We start from the raw sequence: 12,696 nt of genomic DNA on the forward strand, positions 1-12,696 counted from the left end.
AAATTTGCATCTAGATATGATATGAACAAAAGATTTAGTATCAATAAGGACATCTAAAGCTAGAGAAAAGAAAGCCAGATATGCTAAGCCAGCAACACAGTACACAGTTTTCATCACTGAATTTGGTAACATGTGAAAGCAAATCCATAAAAAGATATGAAAAAGGTGATGGTTTAAAAAAGCAATGTACTTGCATGACATGTAAGTACCTACAACACTTTACTCACTCACAGGTACATACTTCATGTAAGTCTGCCCATAAAATTTCTAGCTTCCTATTACCAATTTTAATCCTCAAATAATTAGGCAAGGTAATTAAATTTCAAATATTCATACACATTATGTATGCATTAAATTACTTTTCACAATTATTTCATTTGCAGTCTGTTAACTCATATGTCTCTTTCATTGTTTCATTCATATTCATATGCACTTTTGTTATAGTTTTGCTTTTTACACTTTGCAAACTGCAGTGTTCTTGCTCCCAGTTCTGTTGCTGAATTTACTTTTACTTCTATTTCTTTGTCATTTCTCTGTTACTTATACAGCAATTTAGTTTCTGTAGTCTCGTTTTTCTCTTTTCGTATCTCCTTTCTCAACCCAAACACCTCATAGTAAAACACCTCTCTGGTGAAAAATGGAATTCTTCATTTCCATTTGCCTGGAAGCAATAACCACAAGTTATGATACAATGAAATTCTGTACCACTGTGATGGAGCAGCAATTCTAAGATACAGCTGCAGAAAATTTCTAAACAGTTGCAAAGATCTTTTATTTTGCTATTGCAGTTTATAGGAAACTGAAGCCTTTTTCCTCAAAGCCACACAATCCACCATTTGATGGAGAAATGTATGGATAGTGTGCAGAAGCTTAATAAGCCCTGGTTTAGTTTGATTCCAGTCAATAAGGGGGTAAACTTGGGTAACCTGACCATGAAATGGTGCAGGCCAGAAGGAAAAGTATTGCAATAGTAAAATAAAATCAATGAACTTCAAGAAAGCAGACTCTTATAAACTCAAATAATTGGCATGTAAAATTTCATATGAAAAAGTCCAATGAATACATAAAATTCAGGAGAGTTGGCAATTCCATAAACAGCAGAAATGGCAAGCAGAAGTTATTCCAGTCATATGAAAAGCCAAGAAGTCCAGTGAAGAGATCATGTAGACTAAGTCACAAGATCTCCACTGACTTCAATTACAGGATGGAGCACACAAAATACAGAAACTATGCAAAACCAATAAGAATTTTTACAAATTACCTGTATGATCACACAGGTCAAAGCAAATACTAACAATTGGATAACAACAGGAAGAGATCCAAGAAGTAAGTTTGTTCTACAAGTGTGTTAGTTATCATAGGATGACTAACAAAAGTGTTTGCAAACTGATCACTGGGGAAAAAATTATCAAGAACAAGTACAGACTTTTTCCCCACATTTCTCAGCAGAATCAAAGCTGTGATTGGAGAGTTCATATAAAAAGCACCAGTATAAGAAATCAGCTTGGCATAGAGAAAGAACATGTTAGAGAACACTTAGGTAAGTTTGACATTTTTAAAATGGTTACACAAGCAGTTTTCACTTAAACATTCAGACTTAGCTGAATTTAGCTGTCAGAACTCAATATTTGTGACCTTAAAGAATTTATAAAAAGAAACATTTTAAAATACTAGACAAAAGAAAATGAAAACCCATTCATTATGAACAGAAACATTTGCAAAAATATATGTCATATAATATAAAGGGTAATTATTTGCAAAAACAATTGCAAAATACGAGATCAATAAGCTTTGGAACAGATTCCTGAGTGAGGTTGATACATCTTTAAAGAACAATTTTCACAGACTCGTAGAATCTTAACGGGGTTAGAATAGATCTTAAAGATCATTAATGCCAACCCTCCCTGCTCTGGGCAGGGACACCTCCCACTGAACCAGGTTGCTCAAGGCTTTATCCAACCTGGCCTTGAACACTGCCAGAGCTGGGGCAAACATCTCATACAAACACCTGCAGATGGGCTGAGCCAGTTTCTGAAGGTGTCCTCCAGTCACATTATGAGTCATTTTGACCAAGACAATGTCACCATTATTTTAATTCAATTTCTTTGACTTTAAGAAGGGTTTTATGATTTTGATATACTGCTGGCTGCATAAAGTAAATATTATTGTTATTGTTATTATTATTGATAACAAGAACAATAATAATAATAGAAGATAAAGAATTAAATATTTCTATCACAGGATTCATATTTTTAATGTAAAGTTATTTAATCACTTATTGGAGCATCCTATTTATCATCCAACTTACTTAGTAGCCTTTGATTGAGATAATCAAGGGACTGGAAAATCTTCTCTTCTTCTACTGAAAGTGCACTCATGCCTGGACAGGGAGCCCTGTTAAGCAGTGAGGACTGGCTGGCTGCCTGCATGGTGTCCATAGCTGCCAGGATTTCATCCTCTGCAATGGATGTATTTGCTAGTTTTTCTGCCAGTAGAAACTGCATAGTACTTTCTGAAACTGAAGAGATTGCAGAGGTAGCCTCAAATGAGAAAAGCTGGTTACATTTAAATAAACTGATCATTTTTGTGACTGTAGGTCTGTGAAATACATAAAATCGACATTTAAGGATCAAAAAAGTGGCAAAATAAAGAAACATAACATGTTAGAAGATTAAATAATTAAGATCATTAATGCATCTTACAATTGGCACCAGAGCAAGTCCTAATAAGGTTGGAAATATGTAATGATAGCAAGTAATACTTGCCCATATCATAGTTATATATGACACATACAGGTACCATAGAGTTAAATACAAATAGGAATGGAATGCAAATTGAATATATGTTGTAATATATTTATAAAATCATTGATACCATGACATCTGATGCCATATCTTACATTTCCAGGAAAAAAAATTAGGTCTAGATAACTACCCTTTCTTACTTAGAATTACTGATGCCAAAAGACAAGTCACATTGGTATATCAGGTCATTCTACTTTATGCATAACAAAGAATTGAAGTGCATTGTGTTACTGTACCTTCCTCAGATTTACAGATGTTTTCCATCTTTTGTACTGGATCAAATGCAGATTGAACAGGACTCAGCTGGACTGTACATAATGAATTCTATCAAAAATGTTATAAGAATATTTTAAGTATAATTTAAGGTAAGTATACTACTTTCTGAACATGTTTCATTTATTATTTCATATTGCCAAATGATTTCACATGCAAAAATGTTAGTGTATGCTAATACAGTGATGTATTCTAGTTGGATTCTTTTCATTAACAGTAACAGCAGACTGGCTAAGCACGTTGATTCAAATCATGTGACAATGAATGAATCTTTGATACTGCTGAAACTTTTCCCATTTTGAAGATAAATAAGCTTTTCATTTTTAATAGTATTTTGTATTAACCTGTGCATGAGTAGGCTTCCATCTTTTAGAGTCTACACATCGTCTTCTGTGTTCTGAAAAAGCTTGGTGTCTATTTTCATAGCTGTCAAAAACTTCCTTTTGTCTTGTAACAGGAGCAAGACCTTAAATGACATGCAGACAAAAAAAACCCAAAAATGTGTAAAAACATGATAAAGATAGTAGTAGCAAAACTAATAATGGTGAGTAAATGTCTCTGTCCACATATAGATATTCACATCTGATCTTGTTAAATGTCTTTTCTAACAATGAAAAGAGAAAAGTGGGCACTTCTAACACATTTATTTTCATGCTAGCATAGGACTATGAGATACAGATGTGGATTGTATGTGGACATAAGCAGTTTAAGTGAAGCCCCACTTTGAATAACAAAGATGGTCAGTACAAAGATACAAGGTAGCCTTTCCAAGTAAGAAGGAGAAGGAGTAAGAAAGGTGAGCTATTTTATAACAAATATCAAATAATGCACCAAAAAGCAATGTTTTAGAAAATAAATTGCATTTAGAGAACAATCCTAAAGTGTAACTGTCCAACACAGTAAATGCCTGTTGACAAGTTACTGTATCTTATGTCTCAATGGATTTAACTTTTGTTAAGATTACACAGCAGTGTGCAGAAAGCATGTAGTAGTTCACACAGTTTATTTGATTTGCAGAATCACAGAATGGTAGAGGTGGGAAGGGACCATCTGAGGTCATCTGGTCCAGTGCCCCTGCTCAGACAGGCCCATCTAGAGCTGATTGCCCAGGATCATGTCCAGATGGCTTTTAAGTATCTCCAAGGTTGGAGACTCAATAAAGTTTCTGGGCAATTTGTGCCAGTCATCAGTCACTCTCACAGTTAAACAAAAAAGTTTTTTCCTGATGTTCAGAGGGAAACTCCTGTGTTTCAGTTTGTGCCCCATGCCTCTGGTATTTTCAGTGAGCCCCCCTGAAGAGACCCTGGCTCTATCTTCTTTGTATTTTCCTTCCAGGCATTTATAGATGTTGATAAGATTCCCCATGGCTTTCTCTTGTCCAGGCTGAACAGTCCCAGCTCTCTCAGACTTTGCTCCTGGAAGAGATAATCCAGTCCCTTTACCATCTCCATGGCCCTTGGCTAGACTCTCTCCACCATGTCTCTTTTACTGAGGAGCCCAGAACTGAACATAGTCCTCCAGGTGTGGCCTCACAGGTGTTGTGAGGTTTAAAAGTCATGCTTTAAAATCTTATTTCTATAGCTTGGGATTTTGTAGTTAATCTTACTAATTCAGGTATCTGTGTACTAATTTTAATGCCAGTACTGCTGTATAGCATTTTCCCTCAGTTAGAGAAATCTAACCTGGACACTGTGCCTCAAATTTATCTTAGCTTTGTCTGGTATAGCAATGCATTTTCAAAATTGAAGCATCAAGTTTCAAAAAAGATTATATTCTTAACTAAACTTTCACACATACAAACTGGAGATGCAAATTAGTATTTTCATGTGCAAGTCAGGAATCTACATACCCAAGAAGATATTATATTCCCATTTGTAAACACAGATTTGTAATGCAGTTACTTAATTTATACTTGGGAAGATAAATTACCTATTTATTTACATAATAAATATTTACATGTACAGTTCAGGATTTGACCATGAGATCTTTTACTGATTCTAACAGAATTTTATTTCTTTTGTGGTTATTACAGTGACATTTAACAAATCAGAATTCTTACCATTTGCAGAAAAAGGAAACACTTAATTGATCCTAGGAGCATTTTTGAAACTAGTCATCTGGCTGATGCCATCAATAGTAACATGGGACACATTAGTTTTAAAAGGTTGCATTTAGTTATATGCAAATTATTGTAAGGTGACACATGGTGCTGAATAGCACCTGAAAAGAAAAGGTGATGTGATTATATTATATTGAATATGGAGGGAAATTAAACAAACAATCCCCCAAACCCCCTTATAATATTTGTAATCACATAAAGTTTTTCTGAAAAAAATAAAATTCAGAATTGCTGTATTGGTATGTATTTAATTTAATTTAATTAGTATGCAAGACATGCTAAGTCTATGCCAAGGAAAATATTCCCTTGAGACATGTAAGACAAAATTGTAATAAGTGATATATATATATAGATAAATAGATAGATAGATAGATAGATAGATAGATAGATAGATAGATAGATAGATAGATAGATAGATAGGTATCTCATATATATATATATATAGATATAAGGGCATGAGATACTTGAGCAGTTTAACTATAAGCATGTTAATTAGCCCCATATTTGTCACAGGCTAAAGGTTAAACACATTTTTAAAGCCTTTTACTGACTGAACAAGAAAGGCCTTGAGATAATTCTAATACCCAGGTACAGTATAATGTGTGTCAGGCAGAAGATATATGACTTGAAGCTTGGAAGCCAAATTAAATTAAGATCCTCATGGACAATAATCTTCTTTACTCATCTTGTTCTCACACTTTCTGTACATTTGGCAAAGCATTGCAACACATCACATTGTGCCCTCAAAGTCCTCATGAACTCTGTGATATTGCCACAGCAGATATTTCACCCGGGAGCAATGCAGTATTCAGTCTCACAGCAAGCACTTCAGGACAAAGCCTATGGTGTCTATGCACATTTGCAGGCAATTGAACGAATAACAGCAAGTCACTAAGGGTTATCTAGAGAGGGCAACCCACCCAAATTTTAAAATGTGATTACTAAACTCTTCCTCTAATAGAGCAGGAGGTATGTGACCCTGGGGATGTGGCATTTAAAGTTGCAGCAAAGACAGCCTTAGTAGTGCACACAACTTTCACCCAGTACATTTCCTGATTCATTGATCTGATGTGCAGATAAGGACATCAAGAGGCAAGAATCTCTGCTGGAGGCAAGGCGTGGTAATGCAAGTCTTCCTTCATTTCAAATGTAAAATCAAATACGTTAACTTAAGTCACACAGATCTTAAACTCATCTGTTTGACTTTGAACTGGAATAGACAAGCAGATAACATTTTTCATTTCCCTCTCCTGCTTTAGGCCAAGAATATTCACCTGCCTGCCTCTGCTCTTACACAACAGATCTGTTCTGAATCCCTCCATAGTTAAAACTATGGATTACTGCAGATAAAACTAGAAACGTATTGGGGGGGGGGTGTTAAATCATGGGAATTAATCATTTTGCTAGAAAGTTTCTTTTTGTTGCACGGCCAGTTCTTGGGGTGATCCCAGTACATGCTGCAGTTTGAAGTGCTGCTTGTACCTGAAGTAGGGTTTACAGTTTCAGGAGCTCTGGTTCCAGCTGAAGCCCTTAATAGGAAGAAAACCAGCATACTAGATAGAGATAACAAGCACAAGGATGTCATCAGTGCCCAGGGCACAGAATATAGCTATGCCACACAGGAGAAAAAAAGGCAAAACAAAAAGCATGAAATGTATTTTGAAATGTAAAACCCAGGAGATTAAAGTTTTTTCTCTGAAAAAATCTTATGCATCTTTCCACTGTCTTACCAATCAATCTCTGCATCATATTGTTCCCAAGGGTTTTTTTTAATAAAATATAGGATTGTTCCTCAATTCTCTTAAAATTCTTTATAAATCAGACAAACTTCGCTGCAGAGCAAAGTTTGCCTGGCAGAAGCTCTTTATTTTGAACTTACCTTCAAATTTGTTTTTAGCTTTAATTGTATGGCTGGGACTAAATCTTCATAATAATATGATGCATTTACAGTGTCAGCATTTTAAAATCATGGTGGATCTGTATTTCATTCACTCTCATGTGGCCGTGACTGTTGGACAACAAACTATGACTCTCATTTACCTTGTAAAACTTGCATATATAAACATAGTCACTTCCTCCTATACCATTATTTAGATCACCTGTCATATCTGCTCATTAGTCATGAATATAATCTCAAGGAAAATATTTCCTTTTCATTTAATATTGTAGAGAGCTATTAAAAATGGGGATCAATGTTTGAGAAACCTCTGGGCACCACTAGAATAGAAATGACAATGACAAATGGTGAAGACTTGTTAAAACTGGTTGCATTGTGTGAATGGATGAAAGGCTGGATGCTTTAACTGAAAACAAATCTGTGATGCAATAGGAAAATACTTTTGTCTGAACATCCCCCAACCACAGACCCAGAAACAGGACTCTTACCAGTAGCAGAGTCTTTTGGAGGTCGGGCAGAATGTGCTTCATGCCAGGAGGTGCTTGTTTTTCCAGCTGCTGGGATATGCTGGAGATGTAATCCATTTTCAGTATTAACAGGTTTCCTCTCAGTGCAGGTTACTGAATGATCTTGACAGGCGCTTGCCTGAACGCTATTTACAGAACAAGTATTTTTTGCCCAAGGTTCGTATTTGGCTGTGCTGCAGTCAGGTGTAGATATCACAGTGGCCAAGCCAGAACAACAAGCATTACTCTCACTGTTTTCTGTACTGTTTCTATTTAAAACCTGATTTGCTAGCACAATATGCCTGTCATTTAAATCATACTGCTAGTAGGCTTGAAGGCTTGAAGGCAGCAGTGACTGACACCGAGGGCTGGCTGTGTTTTCAACACTTCTGTTTCCTGGCAGAGGTGTGGATGGTGGGTGAGGTGCAAGCATTTTCCCTGGAGCTTTGAAAGTTTTGTTGGCTTTAGGGGATGACTGCTGTTGGATTATATTGCCTCTTCTATTCTTGGGCATAAAACTTGACTGGGCTCTTACAGATGTGAAGGCAGCAGTGACTGACACCGAGGGCTGGCTGTGTTTTCAACACTTCTGTTTCCTGGCAGAGGTGTGGATGGTGGGTGAGGTGCAAGCATTTTCCCTGGAGCTTTGAAAGTTTTGTTGGCTTTAGGGGATGACTGCTGTTGGATTATATTGCCTCTTCTATTCTTGGGCATAAAACTTGACTGGGCTCTTACAGATGTTGTTATTCTAGTTGGTTTTGCCTTATTTTTAAGTTGATTACCTTCATTAATTTTATAATTATTATTACATACTGGGGGTTTACTAGCTTCATCTTTTGATAACATCCAAGCTTTGTGAGCAGAATAGGATCCAGTAGATGTAAATATATTCAGAGATCTGCATTCTTTATTTGATTCTTCATCACTAACATTTGGTTTTGATATATGAGAATTTTTCTGATGATTTTTTATGAACATGGGGTTTGAAAGTTGAGCAACAATATTTAAGTTAGTCTTAGGAGTATTATTTGCAGTTTGAACATATTGCAGCTGTGAAGAAGATATTTCACTGGTGCATTTTTCATGGCATTCTTCAGTATTTTCTACTATTATCTGGTTAATCTGATCACACCATCTTAGCTTCTTATCGTATTTGTAATTTTCTGCACTTTTCTTTTTTATTTTTGCCACTTCTAAACTGTCTCTGATACATGACATGGGGCGAAGTCCAGAACTGACACCATGGTTCCTAACCACAGCCTTGACATGACTGGGTTCATACTCAGAATCCTTCTTTAAGTTACTTCTGAATAACTTTATTCTTTTTCTTTCAAGAATATTGCTTTTCAGGGTTTTGTCCTGTGCAGGAGTGCCAGAATTGAACTCTGTGTTGTACACCAGTGACATAGTTTCAATTATATTTCCCTTTCCTTCCTCTTTGTTATTCTGTTGCTTAACTTCACACAGAACTGAGGCATTTGGTATGTCCTGAAATAAAGATGTTCCTGGAACAATGTCATTAATACATTCAATATTTTCTTCTTTTGTTTCAGTCATTTTTCCTGAGCTATTTTTAGAAAACTCTGTATTGATGCTTTTGTCCTTTGGTAATGTATCAGCTGTGCTGGGAATGCCAGTGGAACATCCCTGATTAGGAAATAAGATTATAGATGTTGCAATAGGTTGACTGGACGCTTGCAGAGATACAGTTCTTTTCTGTGGGATCATTTTAAAACTCTGATCTTGCATCAGATCCTGAACTCTTTCTCCCGGAACAGAATCAGGGCTGTCCCAAGCTTTGCCAGGATTGAGACCAGGATGACCAGAGCCTAATGTGCTAGCTGTTCCAGAAGATGGCTTGTTTCTGTCTTCTTTTATAGTTTGCAGACAACTAAATACATTACTTACAGAGCCTTCTTGGTTACCAAAGGTAGAGGACTCTGCAGGTTTCTTTCCAGATCTGTGAGAAGCAGATGATTCCTCTTCTGAAGTGTTTACATGTTCAGTAGGAGTTAGAACATTATGTTTAGCTAAAAGATCATGAATAGGTATGTTGTGGTAGTGTGGTGAATTTACATTTCTCAGACAATTATTTAGATGAATATTTTTAGAAGTACTTTGATCTGTATGAAGTAAACCATTATTCCTAGTCTGGCATTTTTCTGTATTGTATAGGGCACAGTCACACGGTGTAGTTAAAGGTGATTCACGAGATGTTGTGTAATTTCCATTTTGTTCTCCAGCCTCAAGACTGTCAAGGCTTGACAGGCTTTCTGAATCATCTGTTTCTTTGAATTCTTGATGAAAATTCTGAAATACAGGCATAAAACCAGACTGACAGATTTATCAGAAATGTGGTTTTGCTCCTACTAATTTTTCAATAATGAGAGCTTAGACTAAAATACAATCAATATTGAGCCTGGTGTTTTTATGACATGGGGTCATATCACCGTGTTTCCATCAATTAAAATTTTACCTGTGTTAAATTACATAAGAAAATTACGGAGTTTGGGAAGAAGTTCAGAGGAGAGAGATGCATAGTTCAACAAATTTAATCCTAAATTTTAAATAAATTCTGCAATATCAAAAAAGGAACTAGATTAATCTAAAGAACAGTACTGTTTCTGGGTAGCTCAATGACACAGGATGGTTTTTTCATACTCTGTAAGGGTATGTGAGTTTACAAGTTGAAAGAGAATCCATGAAAATGCAGATTTGATAGTGGATCTGCACCAAACCAGAACTTTTCTACAATACCAGACTGAATATATTTTTTTCATACAAAGAGCCACAAGTGATGTCACATCAAACACAGAAAAGTCTCTTGGCTATCATTACCGCAGTGATGAACAACTCTCTTCAGCAAATCCCCTCTTCACACCTTTCAGAAAGAAGAAAATATCACCTGATCTATGAGGACCATGTCTAAGGGTGTATAGGAGTCTGATCCACTCCCCCAGCCTCTTCATCAAACTTTAATGGAGTGATGAAAAAGAGCAACTTGCACAATCTGAAACACCAGTGGGACAAGTTTATGTATGAGCTATACGAGCATTTTCTCCACTATTACATCTCCATCCAAGCACTGAGAAATGGTGGACATGGTTAAAATTATATGCTTTATAAAGTACAAGACTTCAAAATACACATAAAGGAAAACAAGTGTGTGAACTGTTTCACAGTCTCATACACTCTCTCCTAGAAGTTCACTATCACACAACTCAGCAGCAAAGTGATTTTAAACCTTATGTTGGGAAAAATTGGTGTGAAAAACTGAGAAGCTGAATTAGATATGCAATCTTATGCAATGAATAATTTTTTTTTCATTAGTGACTTTAAATGGAAATATTTCAAGTAGCAAAATCTGTTAACCTAGGTAAGTGATTGTATATCCTCTGGCAATGATATAGAATTGACATTTTGAAAATTCATCAAAGAATGCATAAAATTCTTTAGTGAATAACAACATATTTCTGTAGTAAACTTTTTAATTCTAATAAAATGGCTATACCTTAATATTGCATACTTTATAGATATACATATACATTTAATTGCAGAGTAAAAAAGCTTAGGAATCTTGAAAGACTTTTTATGACTGAAATAAATCTTATCTTACACTAAATGTTCAGAGATTGGTGCAGTCTTCCATTATAGTTAGGATCTGAGATAAAGAAACTAAATTGAAGAATAAAGAACTCACTGTGGGGACAGATCCCTTTAGGGAACATTTTCAGACTAAAGCTATACAAACCAGTGTCTTTCTAATAGAAAAGAATAAATAACATTTTGTTAGTTATTTATTAACTTTTATGTTTGGCTAAATTATATTGTTAACCTCTGCTTGAACTTCACCAAACAAGGAAAAGGCATTTACTCAAGAGTTTTCTGTATCAGGCCAAATTCAAGAACTAACTTAGAAATTTTCAGATGGGAGAAAAATAGTAAAATGAAATTACAGGTGTCAGGCTTACCTGTCTAATTTGGAAACTGTACCTGTATAGCAAAGCATATGTTTCTAACATTGCAAAGTTAGACATAAAAAATTTTGTAAGGATTGATTTATTAAAAAACTTTTCTGATAGCAGGTTATCTTAAACTGATGAATCTGGAGGGTGTAAGAAAATTTGTTAATTTTAAAAATTAAGACAAAAAAATTCTACCCAGTTGTGATCCAGAGGTTGAAAATAGTCTTGATCCTGTTTTATATATATAATTTTCCTCTCCTTGTAAAACAAAACCTCAGTTGAGGTAACATTCAGAAGTGTTAGGAACTAAAGAATAAAGAAGGAGTCCTCATTTAAACACATACTCACTTTTTCTCAGTTCATGTAAATTTAGTTGATTTACATTTATGATGTTGCATCATACAATTCCATCCTTTCACACATTAAAGATGTTTATCATTCTCATTAAATATTTAATTATTTTACTTCCAATTTTAGTCTACCATGTAATGCAAACAAACATCACATTTTCTTGTAAAAATCACGTTTTCTTCTCTTTTCTTGTAAAAATGCATAACTAGAACTACTTCTGCAGACCTAAAAATGCATTCAACAATTATCCATTTTTAGTGATCAGTAAGTGCAAGGAAATAAACCTGGAAATCCCAATGATTTAATTTGATTTAATCTGTGAGTATATTATAGGATGATAAAGGAACAAAATGTTCACAGAGTGTACCATTTTGTTATTTTCTCGATTTGCATATTGTTACTGTTATATAAGTACAATTTATTGTATTGCCTGTGGCCTCCATTGTCTTATGCTCTAAGGCATGAAATCTAAACCCTCTGTGTCCACATATGTGGTATTCTAGGAAAGGGAACACTTCTGAGGAGTTAAAGAGGTCACTTGTATGTCTTAAGACAGAACAACTGTGTCAAGCAATTTCATCTTAGTAAAGCACTAAAACAAAGAGAAAACAGGAGTCTAAGAAATTTTTCATAAGGCCAGTGAAAGAACAATACTGCAACAAGTAAAATTTTCAGAGAACCTGACAAGTCACTTTTCTGCCAAATGGCTGTGACAGAACTCTATTAGACTAAAGAGCTCCTGTATGTGTATTTGACATTTCAAGAGGTGAATGGGAACACT

General features: G+C 35.2%; 1 protein-coding gene across 1 annotated transcript in view; it reads right to left on the reverse strand.

The window, feature by feature from the left end:
- Positions 1-2,308: 2,308 nt before the first annotated feature.
- KIAA1377 (KIAA1377 ortholog) overlaps positions 2,309-12,696 on the reverse strand; it is a gene marked incomplete at both ends in the record, with an annotated part of 27,707 nt that continues 17,319 nt past the window's right edge. Inside the window, 7 exon segments of the mRNA XM_009069946.1 lie at positions 2,309-2,518; positions 3,041-3,128; positions 3,422-3,543; positions 5,188-5,244; positions 5,247-5,297; positions 7,582-7,921; positions 8,335-9,909. Coding sequence (XP_009068194.1) covers positions 2,309-2,518; positions 3,041-3,128; positions 3,422-3,543; positions 5,188-5,244; positions 5,247-5,297; positions 7,582-7,921; positions 8,335-9,909 — 2,443 coding nt within the window.

The sequence above is a fragment of the Acanthisitta chloris genome, unplaced genomic scaffold (genome assembly GCF_000695815.1).
Source record: "Acanthisitta chloris isolate BGI_N310 unplaced genomic scaffold, ASM69581v1 scaffold1762, whole genome shotgun sequence".
In the NCBI taxonomy this organism is placed as follows: domain Eukaryota; kingdom Metazoa; phylum Chordata; class Aves; order Passeriformes; family Acanthisittidae; genus Acanthisitta; species Acanthisitta chloris.